This window comes from Carcharodon carcharias, chromosome 15 (genome assembly GCF_017639515.1).
Source record: "Carcharodon carcharias isolate sCarCar2 chromosome 15, sCarCar2.pri, whole genome shotgun sequence".
Taxonomy (NCBI): Eukaryota; Metazoa; Chordata; class Chondrichthyes; order Lamniformes; family Lamnidae; genus Carcharodon; species Carcharodon carcharias.
The window spans coordinates 118,473,075-118,490,346 of NC_054481.1; the positions used below are offsets into that span (position 1 = coordinate 118,473,075).

The window sequence follows — 17,272 nt, forward strand, 5'->3', positions numbered from 1 at the left end:
CAGTGGAGTGGCACAACTCAGGCAGCAACTTTAGGATATTCACGTTTAATTGTGTATCTGTCCCTCACAAAGTTGGTGTACCATTTAATAGTACCATTAGCAAGCACCATTATTTCAACAACAAAATCTGGCCCACAATCTCAACTGCACTACCAGCATGCTAAACAGATCAAATATATCAATAAAATAAAGTTAACCCCTTCTCAATGTCTACACACTAGTCATTTATTTGAAAGTTATTTTGATGCAATCCAGGAGTAAATTGTACATATTTCCCATGACCCTTTTGAACATTGTGAACCTTGTGAATTGGAAACGTTTAAACATTTGTTTCAGGGGGTAATGGCTCTTGTATGATTAGTGATTAAGATCAATTCACCAATTAGATCAACATATTTCATGCATTTACCAGCACATTAAATCTTATAGGACGGGATATCTTTGTTGTAAATCTTGCAATCCCTGCCTAACCTATGCAGGAATAGGCTTTGGACCAGCTGCAACAAGGATTGTTTTCAATCATGTCATGCTCAGGGAAGCAGCATTTTCAATCACATGTCCCTCCCAACATAAACAAACATGACAGGTACTAAAGCTTGTAGGTGACCCTTCAAACAATATTCACCTATCATAATTGAGGTGGCAGGTCCAGCTTGAACTATCCAAACAGTATGACCAAAGGTTTTTTTGACACCATGAATTATACTTGCATCTCTACAAAGTACATTCAATAGATTGAACTGTCTCCTCCATCCCCACCCCCATTCCAATCCCCCGCTTTTTTTCCCCCAATATCCCACCTTTTTTCCATTATTTTTAAATGTATTTCCATCCATTATTTTATCTCTGCCTTTTAGCCTATTTCGATTCCTTCACCCCACCCCACCCCCACAAGGGCTATCTGTACCTTGCTTGTCCTGCTTTCTACCTTTAATTAGCACATTCCTTAGATAATATCACCACCTTCAATACCTCTTTGTCCTTTTGTCTATGACACCTTTTGGTTATCTCCACCTATCACTGGCCCTCTATCCAGTTCTACCTGTCCCAGCCCCCACCCCCAAAACCAGCTTATATTTCACCTTTCTTCTATTTCTCCTTAGTTCTGTTGAAGAGTCATGTGGACTCAAAACATTAACAGTGTTCCTCTCCGCAGATGCTGCCAGACCGGCTGTGTTTTTCCAGGTATTTTTCCTTTTGTTTTGGATTTCCCACATCCACAGTTTTGTGCTTTTATTTCAATAGGTTGATGTTGTTAAAGTTTGTACGAATTAATTTTTAACCTGATTACACACTATCTTAAAGTAGTTTTTACTTATCGCCATTCTGATTCACACCAGTGCATGATTGAAATTATTTTGCTGAATTACTGCAATATTCAGATTAGCGTTCAATAAAGTGTTTCTCTGAAAACATGCCCCCTGGAGCTTAGATGCTGCAGATTTTGATAGGCAACTTCCTTTTTTATTCCCAACCATTACTGTGCGCCCTTAAAAAGTAAAACAAAATTTAAAGGAACTTTACAGAAGGAAAAATTTTTTAAAAGAGGCTGAGTCATGAAGGTAATATCAAGGAAGTCAAAGCCGAAAATAACACACACCAAATCAGATTGACAATTTATTGAGGGACATTACGTAGTGGTGTTCCAAGGTCAATGAACAAACTCCCAGCTCACAAGTTGAATTCTGCAGTAAAATTGTTGACTGCCTAACACAGTTATCAATTTATTTTTGTTGTATATCAGCAACTACCTATAGTTAAGAATCAAAACAGCAGACTTGTAGCAATGTGTATTTTCACATCATGAAAACACTGGCTAGATAAATCATAAACATTCTCATTTGCCTAGTTAATTAATTGATACACCCCCTCCGATATAGCGCTGATCTCGGATGTAACTTAAAAGGGCTTTTCAACATGAAGTGATTCAAGATTGAGATAATCATCCTGCAGATTAAGTTTATAATTTATACAGGTTCAAATTTTAGATATTGCTGAAAGAGGAGACATGCTATCAAAGTTGTGTGTCTTGCACTCATCAGGACAGACAAGAAAACCAAAGTTCAAAGGGAACAAGTCAGCTGATCTAGCACATGCATATTGTGGTATACCCAATGGCTTGTCCAATTTTCATGTGCAGCATGAATATCTGGTGGCACTGCAAGACCTCAACACCAACCCAGACATACATATTTGCAAATCAGACAAAAAGGGTTGGAATAGTCATCCTTAAGCATCACAACTATAAGAACGGTGTGCATTTTATTAATAATGACATGTCCAAATTAGTATCCGTTGGAATGGCCACCAAACATGTCTGCACCGTTACCTTTACACAAGTCACAAACACGTTAGTTAGACTTGCGTAAGGGTAACAAGCTACATTGTGGTGTGTACGATAGGATTCGTCCAAGAAGTGATGTCTCATTATGACCTACCTTAGCAATGACTGGTTCTGCACATCATGAATTGGTCAAACGGTTGACCGAGTTGCTACCACCAGTTCTGAGCAAGTATTCCACATACAAGGTGAAGGATTCTCTCACTGCAACCTGCACATTGCCAACAATGCTGTGTCTGTGTGCTCATTTGACATTATGAGCCTATTCACTAATGTGCCACTCAAGGAAGTCAGACTTCCACGTCACTATATCATCACAATCTAGACACACCACCATGTTCTGAATCTGTATCCACTGAACTTCGCAACGTGCAGGTGAATTCAGCTTTCATGACACTATATAGATGGATAGACAGTCTTATCATGGCTTCCTCCCTAAGGCGAGCTCTCGCAATTTTTTTCGTCTGTCTCCACAAGAAATGCTTTTTTGATGGAATGACACCCAACCTCCTACCCTTTGCATATTTCCGTATATGTAGATGATACATTTGCTACATTTGAATCTGCAGCTGTATTAAGAATTTCCTTATACACCTTAATGCGCTCCATCCGTGCTCAAATTCACCTTTACAGTGGAGCAGTCTAACGAACTCCCTTTCCTCGACATACTAGTTACAGAATCCAGTATTGGCTCCCTATTGTCTACTGCGAGCCTACCTTTACTGGTCAATATATGCATTCAGATTCCTACAGCTCCATGCGCTACAAGATTGGCAATCTCGTAAATAGCACCAGAGTCATTTGCTCACCATCCAAGCTTGACACCGAAATAGGGTGCAAAGCTGTCCTACGGGATAATGACTACTGCAATCAGATCATTGTGTGAGATACATGGCGAGCATTCATGAACTGACCCAAGGCCACCCACTTTTAGACCTGAAAAATCCCCAGTCTACCTCAAATTACCTGGAAGGGGAAATTAACTGAAAAATTTGAGCAAAGTTAGCCATTTCATGCTGCTACTATGCAGTGGCAGCACAAGTGGTATTTTCCCTTAACAGGATGCCAAAAAAGATATTCTGCCGATCACACACAAAGCAATGTGTTATCTGAATTTCAGTGCTGGTGCAATGCCAGGAACATAGTCCCAACATACATCCTAACAACTGGAGGATTGTATCAAACAGCACGCCCCTTTGGTTGTTCGCAATAAACATGAGTGTATTGAACATACTCTACCAAATCATGCTTGCAAAACTCAGAAAGTCTAATATTAGATGTGATTCTACGATTGTTCAGCAAATCCCAAGCATGCTAAGAATTACACTATCAAACCAATTTAAATTGATGATCAGTCGGGCTCACAATGTAGCTCAGTAATGCTTGCTAGAAACTACAAATATTCATATTCAGGGACGTGTCCTCTGCAGGCAAAAAGATTGCATTGCAGCTTTTTTGAATAAAAAACATTTATCATGGCAAGTACTACCAAGTGACTAAATTTTAGATAATGCTCAGACAGCCAATGTTTGCATAAATTTGATCTCCTCTGTTGTATCTCAAACAGGCACTACACTTTTAAGAGCAATGCTTCTGCACTCTTACCATATTTCATTTTTGTCCCTTTTAACGGCTTTTTACAAAAGTTAGGACATTGCTACATAAGTCAAGATGAAAACAGCAATCTATGCAGGTTGTCACTGAAAAACTTGCAGTCACAGAATTACTTTAATTCATTCAACAGCCACAGACTAAGCAAAACATGATACCAAAATTAACCACTACTGTTCTTACACTTGAGAAAAGCTCAGTTCACAACCATGTTTCACAGTTGGGATTGATAGCAGTTACACAGCATCAATGCAATATCTCTTATATTACTTACCTTATGCTGTATAATCAATTCTATTATTTACAAAGAACCACTGTCAAATCCAAGAGGGTTTGTAAAGACTTTAAAAGCTCATGAATAATCTCGTGCAAAACATTTAGTACAACTCACTTACCATGAAACTGTACCAAATGCTCCTGCCCAGCGGTTCAAAAAAGTGAAGAATTCTTGACGCTGGATACTGCAAAGGCTATGGGCCCTGACAATTTCCTGGCAATAACACTATAGGCTCCAGAATTAGCTGCACCCCTAGGCAAGCTATTCTGGTACAGCTGCAACACTGGCATCTATGCCACAATGTGGAAATTACCCAGGTATGTCCTGTCCGCAAAAAGCAGGACAACCAGTCAATTATCACTCCATCAGCCTCTTCTCTAGATCAAAATGATGGAAGACTGTGTTGTCGATAGTGCTATCAAGTGGTAGTTACTCAGCAATAACCTGCTCACTGACGCTCATTTTGGGTTACATTCAGGCCAATTGGCTCCTGACCTCATTGCAGACTGGGTCAAAATATGGACAAAAGAGCTGACCGCAAGAGGTAATGAGAGAGTAACTGGCCCTGACATCAAGGCAGCATTTGACCGAATGTGGCATCAAAGAGCCCTGGCAAAATTGAAGTCAGTGGAAATCTGGGAAACTCTCCATTGTCATACCCAGCACAAAGAAGGATAGTTGGGGTTGTTGGAGGCCAATCAGCTCAGCCCCAGGACATTGCAGCAGGAATTCCTAAGGGTAGTGTTCTAGACCCAACCAAGTTCAGCTGCTTCATCAATGACCTTCCTTCCATCAGAAGGTCAGAACTGGTGATTGCACAATGTTCAGTACCATTTGCGACTGCTCAGATACTGAAGCAGTCCATGTCCATATGTAGCAAGACCTGGACAACATTCAGGCTTGGGCTGATAAGTGGCAAGTAACATTCATGCCACAGGAGTGCCAAGCTAAGACCATCTCCAAACAGAGAGAGAGAAATTAACTGTTCTTTCCTTCGACGAAAATGTACCCATCTTATAAGGATTGGTGAACATGCAAGCAATTAGGGAGGGAAAGTATGTTAGCCCTTATTAAAAAGGGGTCAGAATATAAGGAAGTTGCGTGTAGAGTTTTGGTCTCCTTACCAGAGGAAGGATACACTTGCCTTTAGAAGGAGTGCAACAGAGCTAATTAGACTGATTCCTGGGATGAGAGGATTGCACTTTGATGAGAGAGTGAGTGGATGGGTCTGGGAGCATAGAAAGACTGAGAAGCGAACATGTAAAATTTTTAACGGGCTTGACAGGGTAAACACTAGGGGGATATTTCCCCTTGTTGGTGAATCTAGATCTAGGGGCTTAATAATGAGTTAAGGGGAAATTTCTTCACTCAAGGGTTGTAAAAGTCTTTGGAATTCTCTACCCCAGAGAGAGCTGTTGATGCTCAGTCATAGGGACATAGGACTTAAGAACAGGGGTAGGCCATTCAGCCCTTTGAGTCTGCTCTGACAATGTTAGAAATGCAGATCCCTCTAAGAGTAAACCAGGACAAGCTTCAGAGTGAATTGAGAGCAGGTGGTGCTCATTGAAGCCTGTGCTTAAGAGCTAGGTCTTCTCCTAGTAGGGGTCTTTTGTGCTTCTGGACAGGGAAAGGATCCAGAAGGAAAGAGTGGAAACTGGTATTTGTACTGAACTGAAGTTTAACAATAAAACAGCTGTGATTCACAGAATGTCTTCTGCTGCCTGATTCAGTAAATGGATATCCACCTATTAAACATGCTCTGCCATTCAATAAGATCTTGGCTGATCTGGGTGTGGTCTCATCTCCACCTTACCGTCTGCTCCATATAACTCTGGACTCCATTGTCAGTCAAAAATTTGTCTAACTCTGCCTTGAATAAGTTCAATGACCCAGCCTCCACTGCTTGCTAAGGAAGAGAATTCCACATAATAACAATCAAAAAAAAAAGGGTTTGCATTTAAATTGCATTTTTAACAAACACCAAACATTTCAAAAGCACTTTACAGCCAAAATTATTTCTTGAAGTTTAGTCACTCTTGTAATGCAGGAAATGTGGCAGCCAATATGCACATAGCAAGCTTCCACAAAAGGCAATGTGGTAACGACCAGATAATCTGTTTTTTGCAATGTTGCTTGAGGGATAGATATTGGCCAAGACACTGAGGATATCGCCCTTTCTCATCTTTGAAATACCGCGGCAGGATCTTTTACATCCACCTGAGCAGGCAGATGGCGTCCTTGGTTTGACATCCCATCCAAAAGACAGCACTCTCAGTGCTGCCCTAGAATGTCAACTTTGATTTTTGTACTCAAGCACTTGAGTAGATCTAGAACCCAGAAAAAGATCGATAATTTTTTGAATCATAAGAGAAATCAAGGGATTTGGGGACAGTATGGAATGGTGGATCAGCCATGATCTTACTGAATGGCAGAGTTGGCTGTCAAAGGCTGAATGGCCTGCTCCTACTTATGTTTCTTAAATCAGGGATATGACAAAATACTCTGCCTGGATGAGTGCAGCTCCAGCAACACAAGAAGCTTGACACCATCCAGGCCAAAGCAACCTGCATGACTGGCACCCTAACCCACCAACTTAAGCATTCTCTCCCTCCACCCTTGGTGCACTTCAACTCGTCAAGGCTCCTTCGACAGCAACTTCCAAACCTGCAACCTCTGCCACCTAGAAGAGCAAGGGCAACAGAGACATGGAAATACCACCACCTACAAGTAGAGAAGGTGGTGGTGTAGTGGTATTATCACTGAGCCCAGCATAATGCTTTGGGGACCTGGGTTCGAATCCCATCATCGCACATGGGGAAATTTGAATTCAATAAAAATCTAGAACCAAAAGTCTAATGAAGACCATAACCCATTGTTGATTATTGTAAAAACCCATCCGGTTCACCTTTCGGGAAATAAAATCCGCCATCCTTACCTGGTCTGGCCTACATGTGACTCCAGACCTACAGCAATGTGGTCGACTAAAAACTCTAAAGTAATGAAACCGGATGGACCACCCAGAATCGACCTAGGCACTGGAAACGACAATGGCAAACTCAGTCCTGTCGACACTGCAAAATCCTCCTCACTAACATCTGGGGGTGGGGGGCTAGTGCCAAAATTGGAAGGGCTGTCTCACGGACTAGTCAAGCAACCACCTGACATAGTCATACCTATGGTCAGCTCAGTTAGATGGACAGCTGGTTTGTGATGCAGGGTGAAGCCAACAGTGAGGGTTCAATTCCCATACCAGCTGAGGTCATCCATGAAGGCCCCGCTTTCTTAACCTCACCCCTCACTTGAGGTGTGGTGACCCTCAGGTTAAACTCACCACCAGTCATCCCTCACTAATGAGAGCGCAGCCTCTGGGACTATGGCAACTTTCATTTAACAGAAAATGTCCCAGGCACCACCATCACCATCCCTGGGTATATCCTGTCCCACTAGCAGGACAGACCCAGCAAAGCTGGCAGCATAGTAGTATAATCAGGGAGGGAGATGCTATTGGAGTCCTCAACATAGACTCCAGACACCTCATGGTATCAGGTCAAACATGGGCAAGGAAGCCTTCTGCTGATTACCATGTACTGTTCCCTCAGCTGATGAATCAGTACTCCATGTTGAACACCACTTGGAGGAAGCACCGAGGGTGGCAAGGGCACAGAATGTACTCTGGGTGGGGGACGTCAATGACCAAGAGTGGCTTGGAAGCACCACCACAGACCAAACTGGCCAGTCCTAAAGGACATAGCTATTAGACTAGGTCTGCAACCGGTGATGAGAGAACCAACAAGAGGGGAAAAAACATAACTGACCTCATCCTCACCAACCTGCCTGATGCCGATGAATCTTTCCATGACAATATCAGCAGCAGTGACCACTGCACAGACCTTGTGGACATGAAGTCCTGCCTTCACATTAAGGATACCCTCCATCGTGTTGTGTGGCACTACCACCATGCTAAACAGGATAGATTTCAAAGCAGTCTAGCAAATCAAGACTGGGCAACCAAGAGGTACTGTGGACTATCAGCAGCTGAATCATACTCAAACACAATCTGTAACCTCATGGCCTGACATAAGCCAGGGATCAACCCTGGTTCAGAGTGCAGAAGTGCATGTCAAGAGCAGCATCAAGCATACCTAAAAATGAGATGTCAACCTGGTGAACTCACAACACAGGAGTACTTGCGTGCCAAACAACATAAGCAGCAAGCAATAGATAGAGCTTAGTGATTCCACCACCAAATCATCAGATCAAAGCTCTGCAGTCCTGCCACATGCAGTCGTGAATAGTGGATGTCACTTAAACTACTCACTGGGGGCAGTGGCTCCACAAATATCCCCATCTTCAATGATAGGGAAGCCCAGCACATCAGCGCAAAAAGAGAAGGCAGAAGCATTTGCAACAATCTTCAGCCAGAAGTGCCGAGATGATGATCCATCTCAGCCTCCTCCGGAAGTCCCAAGCATCACAGTCTTCACCCAATTCGATTCACTCCACACGATAGCAAGAAATGGTTCAAGGGCTGTGAGCCCTGAAAATATTCGACAATAGTGCTGAAGACTTATGCTCCAGAACGTACCGTGCCCCTAGCCAAGCTGATCCAGTACAGCTATAACACTGGCATCTACCCGGCAATGTGCGAAATTGCCCAGATATGTCCTGTACACAAATAAACAGGACAAATCCAACCTGGCCAATTAACACCTGATCAGTCTACTCTCAATCATCAGTAGTAAAGTGATGGAAGAGATCATCAACAGTGCTATCAAGAGGTGCTTGCTTTGCAATAACCTGCTCACTGACACTCAGTTTGGGTTCTGCAGGAGCCAGTCAGCTGCTGACCTCATTACGGCCTTGGTTCAAACTTGTACAAAGAGCTGAACTTGGTGAGGTGAGAATGATCGCCCTTCACATCAAGGCTGCATTGACTGAGTGTGACATCAAGGAGTCCTAGCAAAACTGGAGTCAATGGGAATCAGGAGAAAAACTCTCCACTGGTTGGAGTCATACCTTGCACAAAGGAAGGTGGTTGTGGTTGTTGGAGGTCAAGCATCTCAGCTCCAGGACAGCACTGCATGAGTTCCTCAGGATAGTGTCTTTGGCCCAACCATCATCAGCTGCTTAGTCAATGATCTTGCTTCCATCAGAAATGGGGATGTTTGCTGATGATTGCAGTGTTCAGCACCAGTTGCAACTCCTCAGATACTGAAGCAGTCCATGTCCAAATGCAGCTAAACCTGGACAATATCCAGGCTTGGGCTGACAGGTGGCAAGTAACATTTGTGCCACACAAGTACCAGGCAATGACTATCTCCAACAAGAGAGAATCCAACCATCGCCCCTTGACATTCAATGGCATTACCATCGCTGAATAACCCCAGGACATTGCCAGTGGGGTATCATTGACCAGAAACTGAACTGGACTAGCCATATAAATACTGTGGCTACAAGTGCAGGTCAGAGGCTAAGAATCCTGTGGTGAGTAACTCACCTGACTCCCCAAAGCCTGTCCACCATCTAAGGCTCAAGTCAGAGGTGTGATGGAATACTCCCCACTTCCCTGAATGATTGCAGCTTCAACAACACTCAAGAAGCTTGACACCAGCCAGCACAAAGTAGTCCGCTTGATTGGTGCCCCTTTCACTCCCTCCACCCCGACGCACAGTGGCAGCAGTATGTACCATCTACAAGATGCACTGCAGGATCTCACCAAGCCTCCTTAAACAGCACCTTCCAAACCCACAACTGCTACCATCGAGAAGGACAAGGGCAGCAGACACATGGGGCACCACCAACTGGAAGTTCCCCTCCAAGCCATTCACCAACCAGACTTAGAAATAGATCACCATTCCTTCACTGCTGCTGGGTCAAAATCCCAGAACTCCCTCCGTAACAGCACGGTGGGTGTGCCTTTACCACGTGGACTGCAACAGTCCAAGGCAGCAGCTCACCATCACCTTCTCGAGGGCAATTAGCGATGGGCAATAAATGCTGGCCTAGCCAGCAACGCCCACAACCCATGAATGGGTAAAAAAAACACCTGCAAGTTCCCTTCAAGTCACACACCATCCTGACTTAGAAATATGTCTCTTCACTGTGTCAAAATCCTAGTGCACCCTAACTATCAGTACTTTGGGTATACCACACAGACTGCAGTGGCTCACTACCATCTTCTCAAGTGCAAATTGGTATGGACAATAATTGCCGGCCTTGCCAGCAACGATCACATTCAATGTGACAAACAAAATACATCCCCCATTTTAAGAAAATCAGCAGAAATACAAGGATACATGGATGTATATTTTTTATTTGAATTCAAACTTTCAATTTCAAAGAAACAAGAAAATTTAAGAATTTGAGTCCACGACAGGAAAGTGAGGCCGCATCAATTGCTGTTGCAGGCATCCAAATGTTTCTTTTGTATGATTGCTACAAGTCCAAATGATCCTCGACTGACTCAATATTTTTACTGATCTACAGTTCAAATGAAAAAAAGTGTTAGGATTACACTTGTATCGCCTAGCTCTCACAGAAAAATAACAGACCTGATTGTGACCTGGCCTTCAATAACTGTGATGGAATAGACTGTTTTTTGAGGTATAAAGTGGAGGATATTGATCACATGTAAGGAACAAGTAGAGCTAGGCAAAATAAACTAAGCAAATACGTTCCTTGTAACTTGGACTTGGGATTCACCTTTGCCGCTTCTGATAAAAATCATCAACCACAACATGTTGCTTGTGCTGAAGTTTATATTCAGGATAGGGATAAAACCAAGCAAAATAAAATGTCATTTGAAGACCAAACATCAAAGGTAAACCACAAGATTTTTTTCCTCCCCAAACAAGAGCCTTTTCACCTGAAAGAACAGATGGAGGTAATCAAGGAAGTTCAATACCTGTCTCGTGATAAAGTTTTGGCAAGAATATGCAAACTCAGGAGGAATGCCACTTGTTTTTGATCAACTCTGAATCAACATTCCACCATCATTTCCCCCATCAGAGCTTCCAGGTTATATTGGGCAATTTGACTGGCATAGCTGACAACTTCAATAAACTTAATCTTTCTTTGTCAGTTGAAAACAGTAACATTTCCATCATGCACAAAAAATTAAGAGTTTTGTCAAAAAACTTTGTTTTTGCAACTACATGCCAGAAGACAATAACTACATTCCCAACATTATCTTCAGTTATCGTGGACTGCAAAACGTCAACACTCCAAAATAAAAATGCAATTCAAGTTTTACAGAAAAATCGGCAAATATTTCCCTCAAAGAGGAAGTGAATTGCCTGATTTCACTCGTGTTTAAAATCAGTTTGAGGAACTTGTAACAGCAACCAAGCTCGCCATGAGTATAAAAGAGAGTTCAATTGACAGAGCTGGTGATCTGTTTTTGGAGACAATATTACAATCATGTTTCTTGATCAATGGCTGTCAATTCAAAGAGTTTCCTGAGTTCTCCAAATGCGCTACCGAAATACTTGCCCATTTTGCTTTAATGCTTCGGTGGATATTTTTTTTCCCACATTGAAGACAAAAGTGTTGTTGGATTTGCAGCCAAATCTCTGCAAAATCAAATCGAGATTTCACAAACTGTAAACTGTGCTCACACTACAGTAATCACATGAAGTAAGTGCTCCCTTATGCTCATGTATATTCAATTGTACTGTACTGGTAATGTACGAATGTTTTGTCTTGAGTATTTTACTATGTCAGCCAAGAAAATAAAATCTTGTTCTACGCAAATAAAAATTGTGAAATTGGTGTTACCACTAGGGCAAAAATGGCACATACCAAATTGGTAGTCCATTTTACACCATGTCTGATTCTTTTTAGATAAAAAGTTCATGCAGTGTAAAACAATCTGCCGATTTGTTATCATTTGTTTTGTGCTACTGACAGAAATTAATCTTTTCCCCACTGTTTCTCAAAGAAGAGGGTGGGGAAGTCATGCATGGGGCATGAATCACCAAAGAGGGTGGGTTCAGCAAAAAACTTTCGGGAACAACTGCTCTACATTATATCAAAGCCCCGCCCAATAGTTAGCCAAAATTCAAAAGATAACATTTAAGGAGGTCATAGACTATCTGCACTTAATATATTTGGCTAAGCAGATTGGACAGTAGATGGAGTGGTAGACTATTTGAAGAGAATAACAATTCCATGAGAGTTAAATGGTAACATTTTTCAAAAGCTTTTTATGTCCATCATGCTGTGGAACAGGCAATGATCCCCAATACAGAAAACTCCCTAATTCAACTGTGCAATCAACTGCATGAAACAGAGTCCAGATGCTTTTTAAAAAGGGAGTGTATTAAAAAAATTCAATGAGCCATCCTGAATGAGGTATCTCCCACCTCCTTGAGAAACCTAATCATAACAGAACAGGTGGTTACCATCAAATCCCAAGCTGCACAAAATATAAATTCCAACTTATCCTCGATAATTCACTGTCCATCTGTTAAAAGGCAATACATACGGGATACCAGGTAGGCTTCAAAGCTCCAGCTAACTGAAGTGAAGCAGAGTAATAACATCGCCTCCAAAGTCTCACTTCTCTGTGCTCTCATGTTAAGTAGGACCTTGACTCTGGATTCAGATTGCATTTGTACTATTACTATACTTTCAAAATCCCAACTATCCCAACTTTGGTGCTCCATTTGCCACAACATTTCTGCAGCAACTGGTAAACTCAACTGCACCCTCACCTCCACCTTTGATATACTAATCTCCAATAAAACCACTACTCTCTCTTATCTTGGCAATTTCCATGGTACAGCCCTCATCGCCAATCCTTTAAGTCCGAGAGATGCAGACTTGAAAGGCTATGGCGGACAACTGGTTGAGCTATTCACTGCCAGATCTGGCTGGACCACTTAAGAAAACCACTGGATCCCACTCTCATGCTAGAACTGCTCACTATTCCTGGATCATTCTGGATTGCAAAGATAAAGCCCCAGCTTCTTTTCTCTATTGCAGACCATCTTCTTAAAACCCCTCTCCCCACGACCCTTACCTCCAAGTACAAGGAGCTCACGGACTTTTTGTCACCAATATTGAGACAATCCAATCAGGTGTCTGTGCTGTGTCTCTCCCTTCCACCAGCCCACCTAGCCAAACTTCCTTTAATGCTCCTCCCTGCCTTACCCCTGAACTTGCTTCTTTCTCTAGTTTCTCTATCTCCCCTCATGTTCTCTCTGAGATTATCATGTGAGACACCTCGTTCCCTCAATCCTATTCCCACTACACTGATCACCCAATGCTCCACCTGGCCCCATGTTAGCTGATATTGAAAACAGTTCTTTCACTTAAGGTGCTGTCCCCCTCTCCTTTAATTCTGCCATCATCATTCCTCTCTTCAAAAAAATAACCCTTGACCCCTGCATCCTTGCAAACTACTGACCCAACTTCAACCTCACTTTTCTCTCCAAAGTCCATGAACTTGTTGTTGCCTCCCAAATCCGTTCCCATCTTTCCCAGAAATCCCCACTTGAATCCTTCTGATCAGCTTTCCGCCCCTGCCACAGTACCAACGCAGCTGTTGTCAAAGTCACAAATGACAACCTATGTGACTGTCATCAAGGTAAACTTTCCCTCCTCGTTCTTAACCTATCTGCAGCTTTTGACACAGCTTACCACACCATCCTCCTCCATTGCCTCTCCATTATCATCCAACTGGGTTGGACTCCTCTCACCTAGCTCCATTCTTTTCTATCTAAATCACAACCAGCAAATCTCTTGCAATGGCTTCTCCTCCTGTTCCTGCACATTACCACTGGTGTCTCCTCAGGCATGATCCTTGGTCCCCTCCTACTTCTCTACATGCAGCCCCTTATGACACCATCCAATGGCATGGTGTTAATTTTCACATTAATGCTGATGACACCCATTTCTCATCATCATCTCTCTCAATTTCTCCACTGTTGCTAAATTATCAGACTGCTTACCCAACATTCAGTACTGAATGAGCAGAAAGTTCCTCCAATAAATTTTGCGAAGACTGAAGCTGTGGTTTTCAGTTCCCACTCCAAACTCCATTCCCTAGCTATTGACGTCAGTCTGAGATTAAGTCAGTCTGCTTGTAACCTTTGTGCCACACTTGATCCTAAAATGAGCTTTCAATCTCCTTCATGCTGTCACCAAGACCATCTATTTCCATTGCTCAACTTTGTTCATCTCAGCTCATCTGCTGCTGCAGCTCTCATCCATATTTTAGTTACCTCTAAACCTGACTATTCCAATGCACTCCTGGTTGGTCTCCCACATTCTTAAAAAGTCATCCAAACCTCTGCTAACTGTGTCTTAACTCACAGCAAGTCCCATTCCCCTAACACCCCTGTATTCACTGACCTATACTAGCTCCTGGTCAAGCAAGATCTTGATTGAAATTCTCATTCTTCTTTTCAAGTCGCCCTATGGCCTTGCCCCTCCCTATCCCTGCAATCTCCTTCAATCCCACAACCCTCCAGAGATATGAACAAAAAAACTGCGGATGCTGGAAATCCAAAACAAAAACAGAATTACCTGGAAAAACTCAGCAGGTCTGGCAGCATCGGCGGAGAAGAAAAGAGTTGAGCATTATAAAACAAAGTATGACACAGATATTAGGTCAGATGAACAAAGCTTGGTTACAAAGAAGTAAGTTTTAAGAAGTATTTTAAAGGGGGAAAGTAAGGTGGAGGGAGAGAGTTCCAGATCTTGGGGCCTAGGCACTAAAGTACAGCCACCAATGGTGGAGCAATTATAATTATAAATGCACAAGAAGCCAGAGTTAAATGACTGGAGAGAGATATCTCCAGTCATTTAACTCTGGCCTCTTGTGCATTTATAATTATAATTGCTCCACCATTGGTGACCGTACTTGAGTGCCTAGGCCCCAAGATCTGGAACTCTCTCTCCCTCCACCTTACTTTCCGCCTTTAAAATACTTCTTAAAACTTACTTCTTTGTAACCAAGCTTTGTTCATCTGACCTAATATCTGTGTCATACTTTGTTTTATAATGCTCCTGTGAAGCACTACATAGAAGCTGTTGCTGTAAACGCCCCTTTTCATCATCTAATATCACAAACCGAAACACTTAATTTGCTTGGTGTGGTTGGGATCAAAGCCCAAAATCAAGGCTAAGGTTTGGCATTTGTTTACAGTGTCACAGCCTTACATCAACACAATGGCAAATGAATCATAAAGAGAATATCAGACTCCCAAAAGGCTGGAGCATCTAAAGGTTCAAATTAAGCAGACAGAAGCCAATACCTAAATTAACAAATTGAGATTACTGCCAAAAGAAACAAATCATTCCCATACCACAAGAGCTGGAGGACAGGGTTATTTTAGTTTTAGATTTTACTACGAACATCATACTAATAATATTTACATCTGATGTCTAACAACATTCATACTAAAAAGGATAATGCGATGATGTCCATACTGAAGGATTAACAAATGTAGTGTAATCAGCTGCTAATTACAGCAAACACAAATAGTACAGGTTTAACATGTACAAGAATTCTAGGGAGGACATTATTGCACAAGCAATGAGTTTTAGACAGCACCATGTTCACTATAATCAAAGCCAAAATCGTACTATTTTAAGAAACATAGAATGCAAAGTGATTCAAACGTTTCGAGAATTGCCAGGTCTTCCTTCCCTGTAAACTATACATCACGCAAGATGGATGTCAGTGGGAAAAAAAAGTACTTAGGTGTCAAAAAAAGTTTTATGCCCGTGATAAAACACTCAAAGATGCTTTGTTTTTACTTTTTTTTAATATAAACACTTTTACCTTAAAGCCAATTTTCTGTGATGTGACTTTAATGTTGAGAGAGAGAAAGAGAGATGCTGGCGGTCAAAGATTGCGGGAAGCTTTCGAGCGTCACCTTATTTTACTCACCCATTGTAATGAGCTTTCACTTTGATCGAGTCACCTGTTCCATACTCCATGTTGTCATCCATTCTGGTAGGCATGACACAAAGTGAACGGGTTCAAAGTAAACCAGTAACACCAACTTCGGGACAAGAACTAGAGGAAACGCAGTTACATCAAACCTCTCGCATAAATTATAGTTTCTCCTCCTCTCGGGAAAATTCAACACTTCCACCTCCGGAGATTTTTTTAAAAATTAAGTCCGAATTCTGTCTGAAATACTAATCGAATTTCAGAATAGATTTAAAATAAAAACTTTCCATTAAACTGTTTTTTTTTCAATGTTCATTTAAAACATCGCCAGTTTTTGTTTCCTTCCCCCCCCGACTGCGTCCCAAACTTGTTGCTTGTCGACAACCCTCAGCGGATCGAGCGGAAAATTTCTCTCGCGCTGGACAAATGGCGGTTGCAGGTTAACCGACAATTTCCACCCCGCCCCCACAGTGCGCTCCGTGCCAACAGCCAATCGCATGCCAGCACAGGCATACCTGTCCTCCCGCAGCCAATCCCAAGAGAAGGAGAAGAGAAAAATCCCCACCTTGGCCAATCGGGAACAAACAAAAACTTGGCCAATAGGACGAAGGATGATTTCTTTTAGCCTGCAGCCAATCGGATCGGGGATCAAACAGCTTGGCCTCCCCCCCTCCCCCCCCACCCCCGCGCAAAAAACACCTGTAACCAATGGGAGACAGGGAAGCCACCATGCCCTTAGCCCAACGAACAGAAAGAGTTGCATTCATCCGCGCCTTTCAAGATCCCCCGATGCCCTCGAATGTTTACAGCCAGTTGAATACTTTTGAAGTGTAGTCACCGTTGTGATGTAGAAAATTCTGCAACCACTTTGCGCACAGCGAGGTAACTCAAACAGCAACCTTTGATAAAGAACAAAAACAGAATTACCTGGAAAAACTCAGCAGGTCTGGCAGCATCGGCGGAGAAGAAAAGAGTTGACGTTTCGAGTCCTCATGACCCTTCGACAGAACTTGAGTTCGAGTCCAGGAAAGAGCTGAAATATAAGCTGGTTTAAGGTGTGTGTGTGGGGGGCGGAGAGATAGAGAGACAGAGAGGTGGAGGGGGTTGGTGTGGTTGTAGCGACAAACAAGCAGTGATA

General features: G+C 42.5%; 1 protein-coding gene across 5 annotated transcripts in view; it reads right to left on the reverse strand.

The window, feature by feature from the left end:
• prkcz (protein kinase C, zeta) overlaps window positions 1-16,541 on the reverse strand; it is a 612,152-nt gene extending 595,611 nt beyond the window's left edge. For 4 of the 5 annotated variants that reach the window (XM_041206302.1, XM_041206300.1, XM_041206299.1 and 1 more), the window contains exon 1: window positions 16,129-16,541. In XM_041206302.1, the coding sequence (XP_041062236.1) occupies window positions 16,129-16,202 (74 nt within the window). In that variant the 5' untranslated portion in view covers window positions 16,203-16,541. Of the gene's footprint in view, window positions 1-16,020; window positions 16,103-16,128 lie in introns of those variants that run through there. The other variant, XM_041206303.1, reaches the window with a different exon arrangement.
• Window positions 16,542-17,272: the final 731 nt, after the last annotated feature.